Source organism: Pinus tabuliformis, chromosome Q, assembly GCF_031772625.1.
Source record: "Pinus tabuliformis cultivar Carrire ecotype Pingquan chromosome Q, CPIR1, whole genome shotgun sequence".
Taxonomy (NCBI): domain Eukaryota; kingdom Viridiplantae; phylum Streptophyta; class Pinopsida; order Pinales; family Pinaceae; genus Pinus; species Pinus tabuliformis.
Genome location: NC_142296.1, coordinates 1,156,841,520 through 1,156,869,181, shown reverse-complemented (window position 1 = coordinate 1,156,869,181; position 27,662 = coordinate 1,156,841,520). Strand labels below are relative to the sequence as shown.

The window sequence follows — 27,662 nt, the reverse complement described above, 5'->3', positions numbered from 1 at the left end:
TCAGTTTGACAAAGATGGCTACTGGGCTACTTTATGAGGACAGGTTGGACCAGGTAGGAAATTTCAGCCCTTGGAAGGAGCAAATTGTTCTATTATTTGAGGAGCAAGAGTTGTGGGACATCGTGGAGAGGGCAATCCAAATTCCTGCAGATCCTACTGAGTTGGCCGAGTTTAATAGAAAGAACATGATGGCCAAGAATCTTGGACTACATTAGACACCATGTTATTACCTCATTTGACGGGAAAAAGATATTCCTATGAGATGTGGGCATCTTTAACCAAGTTGTATCAAAGTACAAACCAAAGGAGATATTAAGAAATGCCAAGATATCTGAAGCCATCACAGTTGCATCATACCTAATCAAGATCACTCAGATTAGTGATGATTTGGCAGCAGTGGGGGAAACTATTGACAGTGAAGAGTTGGTCATATCCGCGTTGAGTGGCTTTCCTTTGAAGTGGGATGCCTTTGTTGATGGGATTGTCGCATGGGAAAATCTACCTAGTTGGGATAGATTGTGGGATGACTTTGTACATGAGGAGACAAGGAGATGTTCAAAAACTATAGGCCAACGTGATGGAAAGGATGATGAGGAGAATTTTTCTCTTGCTGGAAAGGGAAAATGTAAAGTAAAGGGAAGTGGAGGATTTGCTTCCGTGAAGGACATGAGCAAAGTGAAGTGCTTTGCGTATCACAAGACTAGTCACTATGCGAGCCAGTGTCCACACAAGAAGAAGGAGGATCAGGTGGCTGCATCAACATCAACTGAGATTGATGACTTGGTTGAGAAATTCGAGAAGGAATTTTCTCTAGTTGTCTGTCTTTCTATTAGTAGTATTGTGTGTATGAGGACAATGCATTATGGATAGTGGATAATAGAGCATCCAATCACATGACGGGGATAAGGTTTGTAATGAACCACTTATTATAAATTAAAATTTATCAAATCAAATAAAATTAATAAAATTATAAATTAAATAAATTAAAATTAAATCATTAAAATAAATAAATAAACTTTATTTCAAATTAAGATATTCAAATAAAATAAAATCAGATTTTGTTTATAAAAATCAACACGTATCATAATTTAGACACGGAGATGGAGGAAGTCAGTAAATGGAGACTTATAAGAAGAAAGGGACGGTTGGAGGCAGGGGGAAAAAAATAGGAGGAAAATTTATACGCAGAGTACATCACGAACAATTTGTTGGAAATAATACTGAGAGGGGGGGTGAATCAGTATTATCAGATCAATCAAACTTTTTCAATGCTCAGAAACATATACGCTACTTCAGTTAGGTGAACCAGCATGTACACGCTACTGTGACTAAATAAAACAGCGTATAAGAAGAAAACTCATAATTTAGTTAGCTTATTCTTCAGTTAAGTTCATCAGGACATTATTCACCACATTAACAGTAAACAGGTGCAGTATAACAGAACAGATCAAAAGCCACACACATGAACACCAAGATGTAAGGTGGAAACCCAATGTGGGTGAAAACCACCTGCTGCAAGTTGTCTCTATCTTTCTTTAATATGAAACTTCAGTTTACAATCTTTTGTACTGGTGCAGCCTTATACCAGTACGCAGGCTACAACCTGCAGAAGGCTACAACCTTCTCTCGTTCTCCAAACTTCCTTGGAAGGGAGCTCCAACCCCCTTTGCTCTTGTACTAGCCAAGATACTAGTACGTAGGTGCTGACCTACAATCTTCTTTCCTTCAGGTACCACCTTTCATACATTTTCAGACTGGATATTCCTGAAGCATAACATTACAATCTGTAGACCCCAATTCATTCAACTTTCACAACAGATCATTGAAGCATAAAACAACCAATACTTGTATTATCAAACTTTGAATCACTGAACCACTGAACCCTGTCAATCACCAGTTACCAGAACACAGAGCAGACTACAGAACTCTGCAATAACAGTCAGACCCCACTGTAAACCCAAAATCAAGCTTCAAAAGATATACGCTACTTCAATGAGCAAAACCCGCGTATACACGCGCTTTTACCGAAGCCAACCTGCGTACAGATCTAAAAATAAACTTTCTCAATTTGCAGCTGTACCAGACATCAGTTAGACCCAGAACATAACATTGCGACAATATGCAGATCTAGAAATACGCATAATCAACCATATCATGATAGTGCATTTCAAACCATTAGATCCCGATCTATCCTTAGATCTAGTCTTCCATCAACTGATGTGATCTCTCCTTGGCTTAGATCAAGCAACCCAGAACCTGCATATCAGATCTCTTTCTCTCTTAGATATTCAAGCCTTGTCGAAAGATGATATTGCCTAATGATCTTCTTCTCCTTATATAGTCTTAGGCCTTGCTCAATACCAAGAACCAAAACCATAGTAACACAATACCATCAACTTCAAAACTAGGGATCGACACGCCCGTCGAGACACAATGGTCCGAAATCATAGGCACAACTTCCAAGGACTAACCACCATGGACCAAAGGTACTTTTCCACATACACGCGCTTTTTCTGAATCCAACTAGCGTGTACACGCGACTTGGGCTTAACGAACCTGCGTATATTAACTTCCTTGGCATGCTGTACTAAGATCTGTCTTCTGATTAAGTTGCCATCACCTGTACCAACCTCTGAGCACCTGTACCAACCTCTGAGTGAGTTGCCATCAAGGACAACACTTGAATCATAATGCCAACACAATTGAGCCTTGCTTGTTTTGAGGTTTTTTGGGCACGGGGGAACAATTTGCTTCAACTGAGAAGCTTACTAGACTGAGTAGTGAGGTTATACTCAGTTTGGCTGGGTGTTTTCGGTCTTTTGGTAACCGAAGCAGGAGCAGCTTGAGGCATCATCAACCGCTGGAATACCGGTAGGTACTCTCATCAATTCTGTCAGTTAAATTTGTAAAATTTTAGGAAATTTTATCACAGGCTCATGATATTTTTTTAACAAACCCTTTACTGCTTTTATAATGAATGTATAGTCTTTACAAGGTTAGTGTTTCATAGTATTTCAGAGATGGACTCAAATTGCCATGTGAGTTGTGGAGCTAGCACCACACATGTAGTGAAGGGGGTTGGATGTGTCAGATTTTTGCTAGAGTCAGGAGGATTTCTGAAGGTGACAGGGATGTTGTTTGTTCTAGGGTTGATGGTACACGTGCTCTTAGTGTCAACCTTGGAGGATGTTGGATATAGAGTTTTGTTTCGGGATGGACAGGTGCTATATTCAGAGGGAGTGACCTTGGATGCAGTTGTAGTGCTTGGCATTAGACGAGGGAAGTCATATAGGTTGTTGGGACAACCTGTGGGTATATATAAGGGGATGTTGGATACAGGATGAGTGTCAGTTGCTGAGAGGGAGCAGGTGGAGGAAGAGTGATTCTTCAAGAACTGCCAAGAGCCTTAGTTGGTAACTTGGTATGACATGACAGTGATGGATGCTCAGGAGCAAGATCCTCGGAGCATGGTTGGATGTGACAGGTTCTTAACTTAGGTTTTAGATCAAGTAGCAGGGTAGGCTTTAGTGTCAGAGGGAGCAACTACAAATACTGAGATGGGCTTAGAGATAGATTCAAGTGGAGCAGGTTCTTCCAGAAGTACTTACCTCGGTAAGAGGGAGTGTTGAGCTTTGTAGCTCAGAAGGTACTTTTGGTCTTGTGTCTTGACTAGAAGGACCTTGATTTTCCTCGTTTGAAGCTTGCATTCGACATGTAGAGTGTGTAAGTGAGTTGCATGCATGTTGATGTGATGTGCATGTAAGACAAGCTAAATGACCTATACTTGAGTTAAAGTAGAGAAAGCAAAAAATAGGATAGTTAACTAAAGTAATGTCACTTATCTTTAGTTAACTTGATGAGCTAATTTTGCCCGTCAATCTTAGCACAGGAAAGTTATAAATTGAGCCTAATGTGAGGTGCTAAGACACAACAACAACACAAGATTTAGAGAGACTTCCTAGTGAGCGTGTGTTGGGTCTAAGAGAGTGTAGAGAGGCTAGTGATCAATTTTGTAATTTGTATTTTCTTAGTTGGGTCATTATCCCTGGATGGTAGCCCAAGTAATTTCTGTGATTAAATTATTAATGAAGAATTGTTGATTGGGCAAAAATCTTTTTATTTGTTTGTGATTTAGATAAAGTAACTTTTCTTTTGCTTCTGCTATATTTTTTATGTGGTAGGAATTTGGCCATGTATTTGTTCCGCTTATAATTGTGGGGAACCGAATACCAGCTATTGGGTTCAGAAAGTCTTACACTGACTAGTTAAATGAGGTTCAAACTGAATATTCCAAGGATCCAGACTCTTGTTCTATAATCGAAAATGTGGATCTAAATCCAAACTTTGAATGGAAAAATGATATATTATGGTATAAAGGTAGAATTTATCTAATTCCATCCTCCAAATTTAAAATGAAGGTTTTAAGGGAAACACATAGTTCACCAACAATAGGACATGTTGGATTCTTCAAAACATACTATAATACTTGTCAATCATTCTATTGGAAGGGGATGAGTAAAGAGATTTAAAAATGCGTTACTGAATGTGATGTCTGTCAAAAAATAAAATGAGAACGTTCTAACCCCAAGATTACTTCACCCTTTACATATCCCAAATCAGAAGTGGGATGAAATGTCGATGGATTTCATCGAATTGTTGCCTATGTCTAAAGGAAAGGACAAAATATTCGTTGTAGTGGATAGACTATTCAAGTACGCACATTTCATAGCAATTAAGAAGACAAATTCAACAAAATAAATTGCAGAAGTCTTCTACAAAAGCATCTATAAATTACAAGGCCTCCCAAAGGTCATAATCAATGATAGAGAGATAAAATTTAAAGGTAAGTTTTGGAAGGATTTTTGTAACCAGGCTGGAATATCGCTTGATATGGGTTCAATGTATCATCCACAAACATATGGACGTACATAAATAGTGAATAAATGTTTGGAAACATATCTTCGTTGTTTTGTAACAAATAAGCAAAATAAATGGTCTCAATGGTTACATCTAGCCAAATGGTGGTACAACTCCACCTACCATACATCAGCTAAAATGACCCATTTTCAACCTCTATATTGTTATGAACCATTAGGCCTTCACATTAAGTGACTCTAAAGTTTAAGTAGTGAAGAATCAGTAGAAGAAAATAAAAAAATCATTAAAATATTGAAAGAAAATTTAACAACTAGTAATCGGATGAAACAACGAGAAAATCAACATTGTTCAAAGATAGAATTCAAAGAAGGCGATTGGGTATTTGCAAGACTTGAAACCTACAAGCAATTATCTCTAAAGCAACAAGGAAAGAATAAGTTGCTCCAAAATTTTATAGACCTTTCCAAATAATCAAAAAAATCAATGAAGTGGCTTATGGGTTGAAATTACCAGATAACTGTTGGATCCATAATGTGTTCCATGTATCGTGTCTTAAAAAAATGCTAGGACGAAATCAATCAGTTCAAATAGAAATACCCGAAGTTGATGATGAAGGAAGAATCATTTTAGAACTAGAAGACATTCTTGCTACTAGGGAAAAAGTATTACATTCCAAAACCATTAAAGAATACCTCATTAAATGGAAAAGTCTTCCAGAAGAAGATTCTTTGTTGGAAACTGAAAAGTTTCAACAACAATACCCATTATTATCCCTTCTTTGAAGACAAAGCATCTCTATGGGAGTGGCAATGTTATGAATATAATAATAAATAATAATTAAATGGTAAATAATAATTAATAAAAGCATTAATTACCAAAAGGCAAGAGTCATGTCTATTCAAAGACTCTTGTGACTACTCAATGCCTATTTAGGCACAATGTCACAGGAGGTTGTAATTATTCGTTCATTCATTCAATAATATAAAAATAATTTATATTTTCTACAATTGCATATGTTTTTCTGCTACATTGGGTAACCCACTTTTGGTGGGTAATGTTGACCACATGTGTCAAAAGTCTAAGAAGTAGAGTACAAAGCAGTGGATCAAAATTTTTCAGATCATTGTCATCATTGTAAACCCAATTTTTGCTTTTATATTGTAAATGATTCTAGTATGACTATTAAGCCATGTAATAACACCTAGGTAAGCCTATGATTCATCTCAAAGAGTTTCATCCTAGGGAGCTTTTTAACTTTCCCAAATTATGTGTGTTTGCAAACACGGATAATCGATAAATTTTTTCTCCCAAATATACCCCAAAGCTAGGGTGGAACTCATTGACGAGGTCTTAGGTGAGTCCTAGTGTTTATTGAGTCTATGTATTTTTCATACTAGATCATGTGTCTTGTCGCAAAATTGGGTAATGTCTTGAGGGTTTATGTCAAATGTGTATTTCCCCTTCTAAGGGTTGAATTAAATTGTAATATCTTGTCAAAAATATTTTAGTGCATGGTTATTCATAGTTAGATACTATGGCTAAAATATTTAAGGGTGGAAAAAATAATTAATTCCCTCTTGAGTATTTTAATTAATCTTTCTTGTAAAAATAAAAAGAAAATAATTAGCCAGAAAATTAATTAAATTTGAGTCAAAAAAATAATTTAAGAGAAATTAAATTATTTCCAAGTGGAAAATCACAATAATTCGTGGGTCAAAAAAGAGTTCAATTTTGGAGGTCCTCCACAAAGGGAAAAATGGATTTTTTAAGAGAAATTGACCCCTTGGACCTTGGTGGTTAAGTCAAAGTGATTTTTTTGAGAATATTAGTCCAAAATTTTATTTTTTGGATTAATAAAAAATGAGATTTTAAGAGAAATTTGAATTTTTCCCTAAATTAAAAAAATAAAAATCCAATCGACGGTGGAGATCAAGTTATTTCAAATGAAGATCGATGGATGAGATTATTTGATGAGGATAAAGTCAACTAGCCGTTATTTTCCACTTGGAGGGGTTTTCTTGTCTCATTTTCTATATAGGAAAGCTATGAAGCTCCTCATTTCATCTTTAGACTTTACAATTATCTGATGTACTGAGCAAGGCTCTGCTGGAATTTCTTTGCACTTTATAAAAGTCTTTGGGGTTCAATTTCAAGGTGTCTCTCGCTTGCTGATCTATGGTATGTGCTGGATGTTTTATTGATATGCTATGAACTATTTTAACATTAATTATTATTTCAATTGCCAGTAGTAGGAACATTTATTGGTACAGGTATCTTGCCTTACATTTTGGGCTAGAGTAAGCACTCTAGATCTAGCGAAGTCTGGCAGGTATCTCCAAGTTTATAGATCTATTGTGTGAATCAAACCCCTTTTGTTTAATAATCTATCATTTGAAGTGCATTGAGTTACAAGTTGCTCCAACCCTTGGCATCCAAGTTCACAGATTGTGAGGGGATCACACCCTTGTTTGGCTCCAAGTCTTGATCTAACGAAAATATTATGCAGGAGGGCTTTGCAAAAATTAAAAAAATATCTTCCATTATCTTCAAATTTATTTACTTGTGCCATAAAGTTTAACATGCTAATGATAGCATCTACTTGGGGTAGCTCAATTGGTCATGGCCATGGAAATGAAGTCTCACCGAACTAGAAGTCTTGGTTTCAAATCATGTCCTATCCCCCCGATTGGGGTGAGAAGTTGGACATGATGAAGATGTAGTCCTACCAAGCTTACAAAAAAAACATGCTAATGAGAGCAATTCTTTTTTTTGTAAATATTGTAAATATTTGTAAATTATTTTTCCACTAACCCTTGTACTTTAAATTAACCCATTTTTATTTTTATATAGCTATTGGAGTTTTTTGTTTCTTTTGCTTTTTTTGGTATGTATTGGATTCTGAGCTCTTTATTTCTCATTTGTGTAGGTAATAGCTGAACGGTTTGAAGCAAAGATCAATTTTTGGGCCATTCGTTCAAGAGAAGGAGGTTGATCTAGGCCCTAGAGGGGAAGATCTAGCCCTTCCAAGTCTCATTTGCTCAACATCTAGCCCTAAAGAGGAAGTTGCAACTCTTGGAAGAGGGTTTCATCATTTGGTTGGGGTTATTTCTCTTGTTTTAGTGGTGTCGTAGCCCTTGAGGGCTAGTTGCAAGCCTTTTAAGGCCTTCTTTCTTTTGCGGTAGGCCTTTGATGCCTCTCTGTTGTGAGCCGCAACCCTTAAGGGGATTTCTTCCTTAGCTGCAACCCTTGTGAGGGCTTCTTCTTGGCAGTCGGAGCCTCTAGGAGGCCTAACTTTCCTAGCTACAACCCTTGTGGTCCCTTTTTTGGGTAGCTACAGATCTTTGTGGCCTTTCTTTGGCATGGACAACCCTTTGTGGGCTTGAAACCCTAGGCTGCGGTCCTTATTGGGCATTTTCTCCCCACCACAGGGCTATTTGGCCTTTTTCCCTTTAGCCTCAGTGATTTCTTGGCATATTTCCGAGTTTATCACTAATCTCTGTGGTTGTAGGCTCATGGTAAGTTAGCAGGGGTTTCAAGATTTATTTCTAGATCATTTTGCCACTGATCCATTGATTTTCCAAGCTAACATTTGGTGTTGTAGACTTGTCATTAGGATTCAGGGGCTTGTTGTCTCATTAGTCCATCATTTAGCCCTAGAATCCCTAGTTGTCCTCATTAAAGGGCTGATCTATCGTTTGGTTTGAGGGTTATAGATCTAACATTGGTGTTGCAGGTGTTTGAAAGAGTCTAAGTGTGATTTGGAAGTCCATCAAGCCATCTCACAAGGCCTCAAGGCCAAGGGTTTGCTCTCTAACCTTATCTTTTTCCTCACTGTTTTGAATCAGATCTGAAATCTTCTCACAACAGTGGTAAAATATCTGAATACACATCCAAAACAAGCCCTAAAGCACATTAACATAAGCCTATAATCATGACACATTTAATCTCAAGTGATAAGAAAGATTTGTCTCATTGCATTTGTGGTATCCTATTTGATTTTGGAGGATTGTCATATGGTTTATAAGGTCTGATATATGCCTTGATAACTCTGATATAATTATTAACAGTGATAAAAGGGACATCTTAGGAGCCTCTAAATTCATAGGAACTCATGTTGAGGCTTTAAAGCATCATTTCTCTTATCTTAAGTCATTGGTAAAGTGATCTAAGTGGGCTCCTCTAAGTTTTCCCTTCATCTTGTGGTTGAGCTAATCATTGTGGAAATATAATAATTGTTGTCTTGCTGGTCCATCCTTGCATTTCCCATCTCTTGCATTGCATCATTGGCATAGTTTTGCTTACATTGCATATAAGTTCTCTCTAACTATGCTTTAAAAAACCAATCTCATTGTTGCTCCCTAAAGAAGAGAATTGCATATCTTGTCTGAATGATTGTCAATGCTCTAAAGTTCTCTTGGTATTACACAAGTGTATCCTGCTAAAAAGACACAGAAAAATACACATACGACACAGAAAAATTTAGACAACAATTAAACACCCATAAAATTGTGCCAGAATTGTGCCAAACTGAGCCATTTAATTATCAAAGGAGAGTACAATGCATGGAATGTGTGCACTTGGCTTGCCAAAGCAAGCTAGACAATCCTAGGTGAGAAAAATGCTGTCGGATGCAAAGGAAAGACTTCTCCTCAATGTTCTGTGTTGGCCCTAGAAATTCTGCAACTGCTAGCTGGAAGAAACTCCCGTTTGAGCCTCCAAAATTGCTTAGAAAATTTTGGCAAATTAATCTTGAGCTCTCCACCAAAAACCCAGAAAAACCTAGAAAGGGTTTGGCCTATCTCCAAGCCAAAGTCAAACCCACAAAATGGTGCCAATTCCCCAGCTAAATACTAATTCGCCCTGTTATAAGAATGAGGATTTCATAACCGAATATAACCCAGAAAATTCTGAAATTTTAACCACAAACTCTTCTCGCAAAACCCATAAATGGTTTGGCCAGATTTTGACCTTTCAAAATCGACCCCCAAAAGGCCTTACACCCTCCAAAAATGCTGAAGCACATTGTCTGCCAATACACCCGCAAAATCCTTCTCAAACATTTTGGAAAAGTAGCGATCACCTCCACTAATGCTTTCCTTATCTCTCCTGAGAAGGATCAACCTCAATGGATGAGTCTCCACCTCCCACGTGTGCCCAATCTCTTCCTTCTGCGCTAGCCCAGGAAGTGCGAAATCCCCACTGAATGATAGCTCTCTCCTCTAGCCCAAAAACTCACCCAAATGGCAGCAAATCACTAGGGCTTCTCTCCTAGAATTTCTCCTAGCAAAAGCTCCCTCGAAGAATGTCAAAATCACAACTCGGTTTCTCCTACTACTTCCTCTAGAAATACGCACCACCGGAAAAACTTTGAATGCAATTGTTGGAAACCACAATGAAAATCACCTCTAGAAAATTATGGAAGAGCCTCTCTAGGGTGGCACTCAAAGTCCCCGGAAGAAAGGGTGAGTTCTCTGCTCAAAAAACTCGTGCTAAACAACAAGTGATCCAGCTAAGCAGCTCAAGCAACTAAGAATAAATTCGATATGCCCAAAGATGTCAAATGAAGAGTGCAACCTCCTTTTTATATATTTCGTGGAGCCTTTTTCCCTTCGTTGTGGGCCCCTCACTAAGTCCTTCGATTTTCCCTCATGCATTTCGAACCATTGGCTTAGGGAGTGCATATTTCCTTGTTTGGGTGGCCCCACATGATATTAACAAAATCCCAAATTAACTTACTTTTAATCCCTAAGTCTTCTAATAAAAATGAAATGGGCCCCGTCACCTCCAAAATTTGCCCCAAAATGTAGAAATTAATCCTATTCCAAAATAATTTAGGAAGGGACATTACAACAATAGAGACACCAGGATTTAGGTCAGAGACCAGGGAAAAACCCCACAAGGGGAAAACCCAACCGAATTCTTCTTAGATATTCATCAAATGTTCAACTAAGATACAAAGTACGATAAGTATGCGACACATCTTACAACATCTACTACATTAGTCCTACTATGACAACCCAACAACAGATATGCCTCCAAATCACATTGTCATGGGAACACAATATACATCATTGTCACTGTCATAGAGCACTGCAGACTTCATTGTTGTTGCCATCATTGTCATATTATAGAGACAAGCCATACTCAAGGTCACTGCCATATGGTCATATCAAAGTTACAACCATATCAAGGTTCCTATAATGTCAAGGTTACTGTCACTGTCCTACAACAAGTTCATTGCTATATAAATGAATCCAAGTCACTATTATATAATTTATATATTATCACAACCTCACAATCAAATAGGTCTTTGTCTCACTATTGTCTAGATCACTGTCTCACGGTTGTATAGATACACGCCTCAGAAATATTATGAGCCACTGTGATATAGAGTATAGCGATGATGCTTAGAGTATAGCAATGCCATACAAATCATAGAATATATGTTGCAAGCCACTGTATACAATATGAATCACAGAGAAATATATTGTGTGCCACAGTTATGAGCCTCAGAAAATATGTATGCCAATAAAATGATGCCACTGTATCAAGCAATGTCACTATATCAAAGATGCCAATAAAACGATGCCACTATATCAAACAATGCCACCATATATATTATACGAGTCACAGAGGTGTTACGATGACACTGAGTAAGTTATACTAGCCACAAAGATGTAGCAATGCCATTGAGTAAATTATACGAGCGACAGAGGTGTAGCGATGCTACTGTGTAAATTATATGAACCACAAAGGTGTAGCGATGCCATTGTGTAAATTATACGAGCCATAGAGGTTTAGCGATGCCTTTATGTAAATTATATGAGCAACAGAGGTGTAGTGATGTGACTGTGTAAATTATATGAGCCACAAAGGTTTAGCAATGCCACTATGTGATGCGAGCCATAGATAATTATGTGATCCACTGTAAATGCAAGCCACAAATAATGATATAGCGAGACCTCGTAAAGAGTATGCGAGCCACATACTATAACTGAGCCACAAAATGTAATGCGAGTCCTCAAATAAATAATGTGAGCCATAGATAGAACGTTAAATGTGATCCATAGTGAATACAAATCGAACCACACTCAGAGATATCAAGCCCTATAATGCGATGCCACAAACATATTCATATATGCTGGCCATAAGGAGATGCGAACCATTGTAATTATATCGAACCTCTGAGATATATGAGTGAGCCACCACAAGAGAATACGAACCTCAAAATTCTGAATTGTTGAGTGTCAAATGGAGGAAGATTGACACCAATTTATAGTTGATCCTTTGAGTGAAGGGTCAACACCATTGGGCAAGCCGAGATGTCAATTTGGATGGCCGACTTGAAATATTTGGAGGAAAAAATTACCAATTCAAATTTACTAATTAAAGCTTGCCCAAGTACATTTGTCACATCATTTAATAATAAAAAGGGAAGTGCCAAACCAATAATGATTTCCTTTATTCAATTTGAATTTATCTTTGGGGTGAGATGGGCTTCATTTAGGGTCTTTGGGAAATTTGTCCCATAGCTGCCCAAATTTCAACAGTTAAAAGTGGTTTTGTTTTTCTCACCTTTTTACAATGATCAAGAATATATAATTGTCTCTGACATGTGGGCCCTTGATCTCCAGGTATTAGAAAGAAGCAAACTGCTAATTTTTTTTTTCCTGGAATTTGATGAAACTGACCTTGGAAGGAACCTTAATCCATGTAAATGTCTGGATGCATCTGAAATGAGATTAGTGTTATGGAATCTCGCCCAATCTTAACCCTATAGTTTCACAAGTACTAATGGGGGTTAATGGGTAGTGACATCGTTTCTAAATATGGGGATCCGAGTTTAGATGATTATTGTGGCTGCAGCTATGTCCAAAGTGTTATAATTATGTGGAGGAAAAATTAATTTCTCTACTGGTGCCATATTCAGCTTTGTGGTATGGCTTTTTAGCTTCAACATTGAATAAAATCTATTATCTGGTGAGAGTGGAGTGCCATGTATTATGTTTTTGATTAATTTTCTCTCTGCCACTGAGCACACAAATTTCTTCTTCCTTGTCAGAAATTATAAATCTTTTGTTTTTAACCTGTTCAAGTTTTCTGCTATGCATATATTTTTGGCAACAAACAAAGCCCATTGAGAAGCATCTGATAGATAAACTGCCAGAAACCACTATGGCAAGTGGTGAATTTAATCCAAAATCACTTCTTTTAATGTTCTTACAATATGATTATTGTTTGGTTAAATTCAAGGTTGTGTAAGATCTAGCATCGGAAACATAGTTTTCTAACTTCAAAATTAACCACAGATAAACAAACACATGATCATACACAATCCGTAAGGCATTTGTGCATGCTGATATAAACCCCTGGATGGAAACATTTGAGTCGTTGGTTGTAAGAATTGATTGTTGTTGAATAACACAGACAAAATGTGCATATTATAATCATGTGTTTCTTTACAGTCCATTTTTGTATTCAGCGCTTATTTCTAGCTTCAAGTTGTGTCTCAAGAAATGGAGATTCTCGCTCTCTCTCTTTCTCCCTCTCTCTCTTTTGTTCAGTCTGTTATATTATATATATTATACATTTTATCATTAAGCTGTCCTACTAGTTTCATTTTTCCTGAAATTGAATTTGCTGCCCATTTTAATGTATAAATTTTTGGACTTCAGCAAGCTGTGATGTATTTGGCTGAGGTTGATCAGTCACCTTCTGCTCCAATATTGACATCACTAACAACACCAATGCACGCATTAGTTATGCCAAAGATTTTGAGACACCATGATAACGATGTAAGGATTTTGGTGGCTACCTCCATCATTGAAATCATGAGGATTACAGCACCAGCAGTTCTATACAGTGATGATATTCTAAAGGTAATATTTTGTTTCTTCATTCATCATTATTATGAAAAAGACATGGAGTTCATGGAGTATTAAGAAAAACATGCCAAATTCTATCATCCTTTGCATGGCTGTAAGGAATTGCTTCCGAACAAGACTGGAGTGTCTGAAAGTGTGGAGGATTTCTGATTTTTACCTTATTAATCACAGTTTTTCTTATGCAGGAAATATTTGAGCTGATTGTTGCAACATTTCGTGGGTTAGATGACATTCACAGTCCTTCATTTGGAAGAAGGGTCACAATTCTTGAAACTGTTGCAAAAGTTAGGCTATGTGTCATTATGTTGGATCTTCAATGTGATGACCTGATCTTGGAAATATTTTATGTCTTCTTTTCAAGGGCCAGGTATCAGAAGTTCTGATGTTTTTGTTTTCTCAATACACTGATATTATGGTTCGAAAGCTTTATGTTGAAAAACTTGTAAAACCATAAATGATTACTATTTGTCTTCCTGTTTAAATAATCATCATATCAGCATAATTGCCAATGTGCTTGCAACTACAAACCATCCCTAATCTGATTATGGATGGCTTTGAGTTTTCAATGTATATGCAATCTTCTTCTTAAGAAGGTTTACTAAATTAACATCTGAAAAAATATCTCAGCTTTATGTTTATTAAGTTGGATGGTGGACATCTGTTCTTATTTATAAATTTTTTAGAAGATAAAACTTCCAAAGAAATGCTGCCATAGATTCATGACTTGACTGTTATCCTTGGATGTTTCCGCTTTAGGTTCACTTGGAGGTTTATATTTAATCTGAATTTTTCTTGACTCAGATTCAGAAACTCGAGTGATCTCACTCTCATTTCTTCAACCTGAGTTAAACAAACTTTTCACTGTGTTTTCATGGATTTTAAATGCTTTGTGCTACCATTAACAAAAACTAGGAATAAAACCTAGAATCAGGCCATGTGGCTATGGATTACAATTGCTTGGAGAAGGTTATGCTTCTAGCTACAGCTTCAGTCTTGATCTATTACATTTTCTGGGATAAACTTTCCTGTACTTCTTGGAATTACAGGTTAGATCTTTTATACTGTGCAATTAAAAAAAACTACTACTCAAGAGCATTACCTCACTATCCAAGATATTTGCAGTGCTGCATCAGGGTCATTGCGGGGCTCCTACGTGGAACACCCTGTTTGTCTGATGCACAATTTCCCATCAGATTATTACAGATCTGCACAACGACATGTCACTGCAAATTGTCATTATTATTTGATTGGCTTGGTAGCCATAACAACTGTTGTGGTAATAGGATTACTATGCTAATGCCATATCTCAAGTATTCCAATCAGAAACTTCAAAGAACCGGTTTTTTTGTTGGCATGAATCTTCTCTTGTGCCTGCCTCTCAATATATAATGACTGGAAACCAAAGATTTTCGTAAGTAACATATTGCGCATTCACCCAAATTACTTCTGCATATTAATGAGGCACAACTATAGAAAAAGCAGACTGGAACCCATACTTCATCTTGGTTTCTCAACCTAGCACCTTCACAAGACAAGCGATGGACTGACACAAAACATACTATTAACAATTCATTGTGCTATTAATGAAACTGTAGGCTGTTATAGCATTTGGGCTGACCGAACTTGGCTCTTTCCTTGGAAAATAATTAATAACAGCAACAGAAAGCAACAGAAATAGGCATCCACGCCATGAAGTAACACAAGCATTTGAACTGGAGAAAAATCCCTCTCAGGTAAAAAAGTTCTATGAATTTATTGAGGGAGAAAAATAATCCAATCCATGGAAGACTGAAAAACATCTTCAGTGATCGTTTATTCACATGGTGGCATGCCGTACAACTTCTGCAACACAAGCATTTGAACTGGAGAAAAATCCCTCTCAGGTAAAAAAGTTCTATGAATTTATTGAGGGAGAAAAATAATCCAATCCATGGAAGACTGAAAAACATCTTCAGTGATCGTTTATTCACATGGTGGCATGCCGTACAACTTCTGCAATACAATACATCTTCTCCATCTATTCAGAGATACGGAGTGGCTGCTCAATGAAGTAGTGTGCTCCGCTTCCCCCTTCTTCCAAGCCTCCTGTGGTTTAGGGAAGCATGGAAATTAGGGTCTTCTTGCTCTTGAAAGTTAGGGTTACATGTCCAAATGCCTATGTGCCTTCTTTTTGACCCATGTTCTATCACAGATCAATATTGAATGGGGTATTTTAACCATTTTATTGGAATCATTCTAAAAAATACAGAACTCACATTATGATATTTTTTTGTGCATGTAATATGCAGTGAGACCAGAATACAAAATGGGGTTGAACTTTGTCATGTTTTTCTTCTTTACAAGTTTGCAAAGTATACATAAAATAATGTATTCTTCTGTCTGTAATGAAAGTTCCTTGGAGTTTACTACATTATTGTTTTTCGTTTGTTCTTTACTTATAGGTTTTTTCAATCGTAGTGTCATTTTAGCATTGATTGTATGCATAGTCATATTATCATATTATTTGTTATCAATTAATCTTGGCTTGTAAGTCTTTGTCTTTCGAAGTTGATTAAGGTTTTTTATCTGGTTGTCTGTCTAGTTCCATTAACCCATTCTTGGTCATTGGTTGGGCATTAATAAAATTATGTTATCTATCTTTTCAGAGAAGATCATCCCGAAAATGTCTTAACATCAATGCAAACAATTCTGACTGACGTGCTCAATGAAAGCGAAGTCATTTCGGAGCAATTATCATCAATATTACTTAGCAGATTAAGAAGAGAAAATGGGGTATGTGTTAAACCATAGGTAATTTATTTTTGTTTTCTAATATCCACAATTTCATCTATACTTATTAGAGGTTTTGTATCTTCTGTTAGGTTCCTTTCACCCTTCTTGTTTATAACTTGAATTTCAAAAAGGCAACAAGGGATGTTGGTGTCATTATTGTATGAAATGTTCCAAATTCTGTGTTCTGTATTTCTTGTATACTCTTTAAAGTTTTTGAGAGGTTTCTATGTTGTAAATTTTATTTTGAAGAAGGGAATCATGGGTATATTTGTATCATGTTCCTATGAATCTAAGATTCTATGTTTGGACATTATGTTCCAGGATATTTCTCTGGCTGCATATAGACTAGCCATGAATGTTATGAGGTGTGTGGCAATTAAGCTTGAGAAAAATGTGAATCTTTTTCTCACATCAGTAATGTCAGCCAAAAGAAAATCTGCAAATGATCTATGCAATTATCATGAGATCATCTTTAACATCTATCAGTGTGCACCCAAGATATTGCGGTCTGTCATCCCGAATTTGACTCAAGAGCTTCTGGTATGTGTGAATTAGAATTTATTATATTAGGCTGACTTTGTTGGAAAAGGCATTTGGCATAGTATGTTATTTTCCATGAACTTTTTTCCTTCTCCCTCAATCATGATCTGTGACTATAATCACCATCTATATCTATCTATCTATCTATCTATCTATCTATAGAGATGGTACGTTTCTATGTTATTAAATTAATCACCGACATTCTTTTAGAGATAATGAGCTGTTATGAATAGTTAGCTTCATTGAGGCAAATATGTATCAATATTGTACTAGATTTCAATTTCTCTTCTCGTATTGGACAAATTGTGTTTTTTGCAAGTGGATTTCATTGTGTAGACATAGTTGTAGCATAACTGGAGTCTTCTTGCTCAAGAAATTTGATGAAGAACAATTGGTGCAGTCAGAGTTGTCAGATGTGCGACTGAGTGCAGTAAAGCTTCTTGGGAGTATCATTGCGATTCCAAGTCATGAACTTGCAAAAGAGTTTCAACCACTTCTCTCAGAATTTTTAAAGAGATTTACAGACAATTCTGTGGAGGTTCGATTAGCGGCTGTCAAATATGCTAAAGAATGTATTTTGTCAAATCCATTTAGGCCTGAATCATCTGGCATAATTGGTGAGCAGAAAAGCTACATTTTCAGCTTTAGTTTTGTTTTATGTGAGCATTTTAGTGACCAAGATTGTTATCAATTTCAATCATACTAATGAGATTCTGAGATACCTTAGCTGCTCTTGGTGATCGATTATTGGATTCTGATGAGGCTGTTCGGAAGCAAGTTATTGGAGCGATTTGTGATGTAGTAAATGATTCCCCAAAACCCATTCCCATCAAGGCTATCAGACAAGTAGCTGATTGCCTTCATGACAAAATGGTATCTTCTTAATATTTATATTATTTGCTTGCTTTTAGTAGATTTTTTCTGAAATGGTTAATTGACACATGATTATTTTGGAGAATATTGCAGGTTTCAGTACAAAAGTACACATTGGAAAGACTTGTAGAAGTTTATAGAGTTTATTGTTCAAAATGTTTGGATGGCTCAGTTGGTAACTTTGAGTTTGTTTGGATACCTGGGAAAATTCTAGGATGTTGTTATGACAAGAATTTCAGGTGGAATTCCTCAGAAAATATGAAAGCTAAAATAGACTTCGTATTCTTTGATAGATATTGGAACTAGATTCTGTATTTCTGAATTCTTCATGCTATTTAAGTGGATGTAGTTGTGTAGAAGTTGATAATTTTTATGTTAATCTACCAAGGAGCCAATTTTGTTTTTGGATATGTGACAACAGTTATTTGCTTCAAAGGTCAGTCATTTAATTTTGTTGATTTTTTGCAGATCTCAAGTAGTGGATGAGGCTTTTTCTCAATCACTTTTCCCCTCTGATCTTCCACTTTCGGAAAGAGTAAAACATTGGATTGCAATGTTTTCTGAATTTGAAAAACCAGAGATTGAGGCTTTTAAGGAAGTTCTGAAGCAAAAGGAAAGGTTAGATTTTGTCAATATCAATATTTATTCTAACACTGGGTAAATTTTTGGGCAATCATATGCTGTTTTTAATTCTACTTAGGTAGAAGATGGCCTGCACACTGGTCTGTTGCTTTTACGTTTTCTTGTTAGGCATACATGGCTCTTTCTCATATATTTGTTCAATAATTTATGGACATTAATATTGTATAGTCACTTCTATCAAAAGTTTAGGAGGTTGTCTTTGATTTCAGGTTACAAGCACAAATGCAGAACTTCTTATCATTACGGGAAAAAATGAAGGTGTTTGTTTTTACTTTTATTAAAGGTTGATATCATTTAGCTTTCTGATTGCCCCATTTTCTATGTGGAAAATTAACGAATCCTATTTGAATAATTTTTGAACTTGCAGGAAGAAGATACACCTGAGCTGAAAAATAAGATTCTTAGTTGTGTGAAAATTATGTCAGGGTCCTTCAGTGATGCTCCCAAAGCAGAGGAAAGCTTTATAAAGCTAAGCAAAATAAATGACAACAATATTTGGAAGGCATTGTCAAGTTTACTTGATTCCAGCTTGACTTTTGTTCAAACACAATTAACTTTTGTAGGTGTTTAATTCTTTATGAATGATCATTTGAATTTCCAGCAGCAGTTACTTTCTTACATGAATTATATAATCTTAACTTTGAAGGTTATGTCTACATTGCAGCTGAGAGGTCTGTTGGACTGCTGTCGAAGGAAGCTTCTCATTCCTCTGTCTGACAATTCTCTTTGTTTGTATAGGATTACTTGCTTAAACAACTTGGTGACGGGCATCCTCAATATGAATTTGTTAAGATACTTGCCATGAGGTGTTCATATTTTCTTTTTGGCAAGGAGCATGTGAAAGAAATGCTTAAAGAGATTGCAGTGAATACACTTGCTGGGAAAGACAAAATTATTGTATCAAGCATGAACCTGCTTGTGGTGAGAGAATTCTTCCTTTTGGAAGCCCTTTATCGTGATCATTTCAGTTATATTCTCCTTTTCTAGGTATATCAAGGCCTGGGATCAATTTAGCTCCAACCGAATTAAAACTTGGAATTCATTTAAGTCCAAGCAGATTCTCATGTCTATACATTAAAAAATTTCATTTGTGCTGGCAGGCTAGTTTGCTTTGATAGGATGATGTCCCATTTTTATAAATTTTAACTTTTAATAGAAAATCAATGTCCACTACTGGCCAAAGATTTGCAACAGAACTGCAAAAAAGACATGGATCGAAGTGTACATTTGGATGTCTAATGCATCCTCAATGCAGAGTAGTAATGATAACATGTACTAGAAATTTTATAAAGCAAGCAGTCCAAGAAATTCAGTAAAACAAATAAATAACTTGAATGGGTTTTCTTGAAAAAGAGAGACAAATCGGTAAAATGAGTGAAAGGCCAAAAGGAGGGAAAAGATGTAGAAGCCAGAGAACCATAAGAACTAACAAGGGTTTTCTGAGTGCATTGTTAAGCAGCAGCTCTGCAAACATGCAAGGCTAGGAAAATGGTGGCCATTAGAATTGTGCTTACTTTTGGCTGATGTGATGTGATGTGATATTATAAGATAAGATAATTTTATTTATGTCCAACAAATAACCACAAAAGTAGATAATTGGACTATGAGGTACAATTAGTGTGATTTCAACATTGGAGTGCAGAAGTATCTCCTATATCAATGCCAAAAGAAACAAAATGCAGAAAAGGAAAGAAACATAACTAAATGTCTAGCTAAGCTAACCCTAGTAGTGTATCCATAAGATACAAAAGTATCAATGTAGTGATAATACCTATGTTGCCAGGAAACGTGGGGACGGGGATGGGGACGGCATTTTTGGAAACAGGGTGCGTGGGGTTCGTCGGGTAATATAATAATATTAAATTTTAATAATTATATTTTATAAATTATAAATTTATTATTAATAATATATATGAAATTTGAATTTGTATATTTTTCAACTTTAAACAAGAAAACTTTAATGATAATCATTTAAACATGCACATCATTGAACATTCAACATTGACATTGAAATTTCAAAATTTATCACCAAAAAACTGTTCTTTTGAATCTTTTCCGTGTAACCATGACACTGTGACAACTATGTGAGAGAGCTCAAGGCTACTACTAAAACTGAAAATTCAAAATACATACTAGGATAAATGCTAGACTCAGCGATTTTGGTGAAACTTGGGACAGATTTTGTCACACACAGGCTTTAAAATAACTATGCAGCTTAGGTTCATTTGCAAGGATGCCTATCAATGAATGAGGCTGTGGTTGTACAGACCCTTCCTCCTACACTTTCAAGGAGTGTTAGCATTTCTGCCTCCTGCTCTAATTTCAAGACAACTTCTCTCCTTATTGAAATTGCTCATTCTGGTTGGAGCTTGATCTTGTAACTTTGCTTTGAATGTTTAGTCTCTCCCATATAAAAACACAATTTTTCATAGGAGATTCTTCTCAACCTGATAGTGGTCTAGAATTTTCTTGATGTCTAATCATCCACTTGCCCCATGCATGGTGTGCTCTGTGGTAAAGCAAACCCAAAAACAGTGGCAGCCTTACCCTTCCACAAAACACGCTTATCAGTCTTTGTTTCCCAATAAAATGCACAACAACCATCTCATGGCATGAGGGATAGTTTGTCTTTGAGTGCGAAGCTCTGCCTGAATATTAATTATCTAAACATAAAACATCTTCACAGTTTTTAGAGATTACTTGGTGTACAAGTCTGTAGAGACCATATATGATTTAGGCATATTTTCCTAGTTTTAATCTTAACATGATGTTATCAGAATGCTGTGAGAAATTGGCAGATTTTGATACTTAATTTAGCCATTGTCCAAAATAGCCCTTCGCCATTTAACAACATCAGCTGATTACAACTTATGGCTGGTCTCAATCCTACTTTCTATTTGACCGAAAATGTCTGAACCTGTATGTGTGCATTTACAGTTTATAATTTGATGGTTATTTGGCTCGGGAATGAATGTTTCATTCCAAATTGATTTACAAGAATTGTTAAAAAACAAGACTTGTAAAAAACTTAAAAAACCGGGTGCGGGTACCCGTGCAACACAGGTTTGGATGGTAAGGACCGTGGAAGAATGTTTCATTCCAAATTGATTTCCAAGAATTGATTTAGGGTTTTTTAGGTTTTGTTATAAGTTTTACCTTTGTTATAAGTTATTTTTTAAATTTCAATAATAAAAAAATTATTTGAAAATTAAATTTTTAATATAGTTTTTTTATGAAGAACCCAAAGAACCCGAAGAACCCAAAGAACCCAACCCGAAGAACCCAAGAACCCAAGAACCCAAGCACCCGAAGAACCCAAGAACCCGTTAAAGGAAAAGAACCCAAATTTTTTTTTCGAAGAACCCGGTTCTTCATGGAAGAACCTGGTTCTTCTGGGTTCGTCTGGGAAGAACCCGTACCCGAATCCGGTAATTGGGTGCGGGATCCCGAGACGGGTTCGAGAACCCCACCCCCGGGTGCGGGTACCCATGCAACACAGGATAATACAATAGAGAGGCTTGAGACTAGAGATCTTGGTGCTAATCAAGAGAGTGCAAGAGAGGATGTCAAGTCATACTGTTCTTGATGGTCGAGGGTATGGTGGGGGAAGGGGGAGTGGAGGGATAGGCTCATTGTCGGAGTCATTGTTCATTGTGAGAAGGCTGATGCAATGGTGGATGATGTCCTTGTTAGCTTTTGGGTTACTCCAAAAGTGTTTTCACCTTGCTAAGAGAGCACTAGGTTTCCTAGACACTTAGCTATGCTTCATGGACATATGGATGGCTTGGTTTGGGTGGATGCTTGACCTTGGTTAGAGTGCTAGCATAACACCTTTACCTAGGAGGTTGTTACCTTCATTGACATGATGACTAACTCATTGGGTGCACACAATGGGGGAGTCTATTGCTTGATTAGGGGAGGTACCTACTAGGGGGAAGAAGTGCTAGGCACTTAGACCTAAGAGCTCGGGACCATGTGATATACACCTTGGAGGGTAGACACTTGACTTGAGGATGCTTGGGTGACGAGCATACTTGATGGAGTTTGGTGATGGACCTGAACACATATGTTGAGGAACATTGGGGTTTAGTGACCATATTGGCACAAATGGGAGTAGTATTGGGCAGATGAGAGGACATCTCATATAATTAGAGGTGTCACATATAGTTGAATTGGTTAACCGATTTAACACATACAAGGAAGATAAAAGAGCAGATTCTCTGCTGTTATAATCTGCTGTAATAAGATCACTTTGAGCTCTTGTTGATTTTTGAAGTGGGGATTGTTACTGCAAAATCTAGCACTTTAGTGCAAAGCCTCAATAAGCAATCTAGATTGGGAGCAACAATGGGATTAGTTACCACTTTCACCTTAACAACTATTCTTCTACTATTTAGTGGTTGGATACAATTCAAACAGGGGGCAGGGGAGGGGGGCTTCCCCAATAGATCATAGGGATTAAGTAACCAAAATGGCCTTACGCGATTTACCCCCCAAGGGTTCTACCACAAGATTCAATGATTAGGGTTTTGGGTGAGCTGAGGTATAATTCCAAGATATGGAGTTCAAAGGATCCTATGGCTAGATCTAGAAGGTTAAGTCCTAAAGAGGCTCAAATAGGTTCCTAAACACATGCAACCTAGAAGTTACATGTTGCAGTTGTAAACTAGGGTTTTAATTACAACATGCAAATATTTATAGCTGCAATAATACAACAGTCCCTCAATATATAATCAACAAGTGAATAATGAGACTATTCAATGAGTAAACAAGGAAATAAATTACAACAATTCTCAATGGTTGAAATACATAAAATGGCCATAAAAACCCTAGGCATCAGCCCTAATTAATGGCTGTAAAATGCATATAAATTAATATTTTCACTTTTTCAATTGGATGCATGCAAAGTCTAACCCTAGGAAAATAAGGTCCAAGGTAAATAATGTTGAAAAATGTAGATTTTTCTGTAACCTACACTACTTTACCCTAGAAAACATAAAAGTGAAAGTCTAGGGCTTTATTTTGTTATTTTATGGGATTGAGTCTTGACATTAGAATGGACTAGTGCTTTTCTTAGTCAAGGGCTAATGGAGTCTAAGGCCAAAAATCTATGGAAGAGGATTGATGAAAGCAATTTCAAAGAGAGAGAGAAAGCTACACTTAGGTTTCTCCATCCCTTAAACACGAGTGTCTTTCTATCTTTCTTGGGAGATTGAATCAGAGGAACCTACACTTAGGTTCCACAAGGGAAACTTGAAAAAACCTGTCAAGGAGATGTTAGAGCCACAAAACAATCAACAACACATTGATGAAAATTTCATCAAAACCCTAATTCTTCAACAAGTTCAAGATGGAAGAAGATAGTTACAATAAATTAGCACAAAATCATCATAGAATCACCATTCATCATCCAAGCGAGAGAAATGTACAATAAAAATATCCTCCCCAAGACATATTTGCAATTTAATGCTCCATATCAAGCAAGAGAGAATAAGCTAATTAGTGTGCATTAGTCTGCAAGTGTGTATGGCAATTATCTAAGGATAAGTCAACTTACCTTTATTTATTTGAGGGAAACAATGTTGATTTTATCCACAAATAGGCTAAAATCCCTAAGGATAATATTGAATGTGATTACAAGATGGATCGGTCATAAGTTGATCTCCAAAGATAGGTAACTCAATGAATAAACATAAAACAAGCCTCTCTTAACCCACATGTGAGCTAAAATGCCTCCAAGTGTGATGTTGTGTGTTGCTCATCAAAATGTGACATTAATGATTCAAATCGGTGCATCTCATCTAGAAGCCACATCCCCTCATCAAATGTTGTGTAATCATCAAGCAAGGCTCCAACATCCATATTGTCATCCTCCTTTAAGCGCACATCATCGATAGAAGCCTCATGAAGGTCATTGAGCTAGGGCATGATGTCATCATGCATAGTAATGTACCATTTCCTCTAGAGAAGTCCCAAGTCATTATGATAATCAAATCTCATTAGAAATAGGGCAATGTCCATCAAGAAGGTGCAATACCACCCTAGGTGTGCTGTTTCAACTGTGAGGTACAACGAATCTTTAAGCAATGTCCTCACTTTGGAGTGTAGTGTTTTAGGTCTTGGAGGGAGAGAAGAATGCTATCAGCCGTGTTGAACACATCCTAAGCTCAACGCTCCTCAAAAAGTGGTCAAAGGGCCAGTGGAGTCATTAAATGGGGATGGATGCCCTTGTTGAAGTGTTGGAAGAGAATCATACAATCCCTCAAGGGATGGCATACCTAGGAGTAGACATCTGGTACAACTCACAAAATCAAGTGAGATCATCATCATAGGTGCACAAACCATAAGAGTGTCAGAGTGGGCCATATTTAATGTAAAAGGCATCAAAGTACTTCACACAAGCATCATCTTCAAATGTCTTCCTAGCTTATGTTTTGTAGACAAGTTACCATGCTTATTATGGGAGGGTTATCACATGGCCCTATTAGGTGCTTCCAACTCTAGTAGGGGGAATAATTCCCAGGTTGACCCATCAATTAGTATGTGCAAGTGATCAATGACATGACATTCCTCCAGTTTTAGGAAATAATGCATCAGTCCCAAATCCTTCATATCGAATTCAGCTACCAAGTCCCTCTTGCAGTCCTCTATGAGCCTTGATGACCCTGTCAAGAAGAGATCATCAACATAAAGTACTAGTATGAATGGCTCACCTCCTACCATCAAATACTAGATGTTGGAATCTGCCTTGCTCTTCATGAAGCCCTTTTGCTATAAGTAGTTGTCATTCCGACCATACCATGCTGTGGGAGCTTGCTTGAGTTTGTATAGTTCCCTCTTCAACTTGCAAACATGCATATCACTCTCATGTGTTGCAAATCCCTTTGGCTGTTCGATATACACCTCCTTTTCTATCACCCCATTCAATAAAGTTGTCTTGACGTCCATCTGGTGAATTTGCCATCCCACTTGCGCTACTAATGAGATCACTACTTTGATAGAGGTATATCTAGCCACTGATGCAAAGGTCTCCTTGTAATCTATGCCTTCCTTTTGCGCATACCCTTTGGCCACGAACCTAGCCTTATATTTTTCCACGCTGCCATCTACAACATACTTGATGTTGTAGATCCATCGAGAGCCAACTATTGACTTGTCCAATGGTCTAGGCATGACCTCCCATACATCATTGATCATGATGGAGTTGTACTCCACCATTGCATCTTGCCACACTTGATGCTGTGCAGCCTAATGATAGTTGTGTGAAAATTTCATCTATCACAACAAATGGAAATTATTTTTCTAATTGTTAATTTATTTAACAATTTATTTGTTGTATGCTACGACAAATATCAAATAATTTACACTGTGATTTTCACAAATAAATCGCGGAAGAAAATAACATTGGAAACTGAGAAAAGCTAGTACACCACAATTATTTTTGGACAAATGTCTTCGGAAAACCCCAACTTGGGAAAACTGATGCAACAACTGAGGGTTTTATTATTATGCAACAGTGAGAAATTCTGATTACAATAATTTGGATGCCGAAATCTGGCTATCTTGTAGAGAAAATAGTGGCAAAAATATCTAGAGGGAAATTACCCTCACTCCGAGCAAATCCAGCACTGGACTACCTCTTAAAAGCAAGTCGTCCAATTGGGTCAACGCAGGCCTTCCTGCGTCAATTTGAAGCTGCATGCTGCAACTGCTGCTCGAATCGTCTGCTAATCAAGTCGTCCTGCCTGCTGTTGGCTAGGAAAACGTCTCTCCGACACTTTTGACCCTCTGCCTGGCCTCTGGAACTGAAAACATTTGCCCTCTTCAACAAATCGAACTGCCCTTTAAGGCTTTTGCGCTAGGACTACGCAACCTCCCGAAGAAACTTTGTTCTCTTTGTACATGCACTCGCTGGATCTGGAAAACTTCCACCAACCTCACTGTCCCTGCACCTAACTGTCTCTGCTTTGATCTCTTTCTTTCCTACAACTGCTGTTGCTCTATGGAAATCGAACTACCAAGGAAATCGAACTTGTGAAGTGTCCTCTCCATCTACCCATCAACTTCTTCTTATAATCCTCTATTGGAGCACTAAGGACCAAGACTAGATCTTAATCAAGGGCCCGGATTAATTCCCTGTCGATCTGTGTGAGTTTCTAGAGAATTATCACCTTGACTTAATTAATTCGGATTAATTAACCAACGTTCCTAAGTTTAGACTTAGGAAACATTAAAAAATAGGTTAATAATCTAATTAAGTCATCTCTAGGTGGAATTTCCAGAAACGATTCTTGGGTTATGGAGATCTCATGTATTCTAGCCTCTCCACCAAGTTTCGTGACTAGAACACATTTGATGCTAAAAAATCTTACAAGCTGAGAAGCTCTCTGTCAGTGACCTTTGTCACCAATGCCTTTACTTATTTGACTGTTTGCATTCTTTGGTGCTCGTCTTAGGAGCTCCCACAAATTCGTGCGCATTATTCAAAGTCTAAAGAACTTCTCTGTTTCTTCTCATGATGGTGGTGGTTGGAGCTTCATGATCCTCATCCTGCCTTTGTTGCTTTGTTTGCTGTGAAATCACTGGACCTCCTGCACTTGAGCTAGTGCTTGTATTGGTAATTGTACTTATGCTCTGTGAAAATTCAGTGATCCCGAATCCTACTGCAGCAACTGATAATATTTCTCCTATTTTTTAAATTAACAAATTATTTGAAGTTTTCTACGGCAAATCTCGAAATACATACACTGCATCCTTCACAAATAAATTTTTACGAAAAGTAAATACAAGGAAAATACTAGCACATATATAACCACAATGACACAATTATTTTTGGACAATTGTCCTCGGAAAAACCCAATGTGGGAAAACCGGTGCCGCAAAGAGGGTTTCTTTTATTAATCTTCAACAATAATTTATGTACAAGATACTGATAGACAAAATAGAGGAAGAATCATTGAGAGAAATTCACTAATGAATTTCTCACACTCCACAACGTTTTTCTGACCCCAAAGAGGACCTCCTTCCCTTTCGCTGGCCTTTCTGTGTCTGTGTAGTGACTGCATAGGGCCT

General features: G+C 37.1%; 1 protein-coding gene across 1 annotated transcript in view; it reads left to right on the top strand.

Annotated features, from left to right (window-relative positions):
* LOC149223750 (sister chromatid cohesion protein PDS5 homolog A-like) overlaps positions 1 to 27,662 on the top strand; it is a 328,487-nt gene that overhangs the window by 164,116 nt on the left and 136,709 nt on the right. Inside the window, exons 2-12 of the mRNA XM_089387987.1 lie at positions 13,554 to 13,757; positions 13,949 to 14,130; positions 16,409 to 16,535; positions 16,857 to 17,075; positions 17,476 to 17,692; positions 17,803 to 17,948; positions 18,042 to 18,187; positions 18,417 to 18,566; positions 18,800 to 18,848; positions 18,958 to 19,149; positions 19,329 to 19,511. Of these exons, the coding sequence (XP_089244113.1) occupies positions 13,554 to 13,757; positions 13,949 to 14,130; positions 16,409 to 16,535; positions 16,857 to 17,075; positions 17,476 to 17,692; positions 17,803 to 17,948; positions 18,042 to 18,187; positions 18,417 to 18,566; positions 18,800 to 18,848; positions 18,958 to 19,149; positions 19,329 to 19,511 (1,815 nt within the window). The remainder of the gene's footprint in view (positions 1 to 13,553; positions 13,758 to 13,948; positions 14,131 to 16,408; positions 16,536 to 16,856; positions 17,076 to 17,475; positions 17,693 to 17,802; positions 17,949 to 18,041; positions 18,188 to 18,416; positions 18,567 to 18,799; positions 18,849 to 18,957; positions 19,150 to 19,328; positions 19,512 to 27,662) is intronic.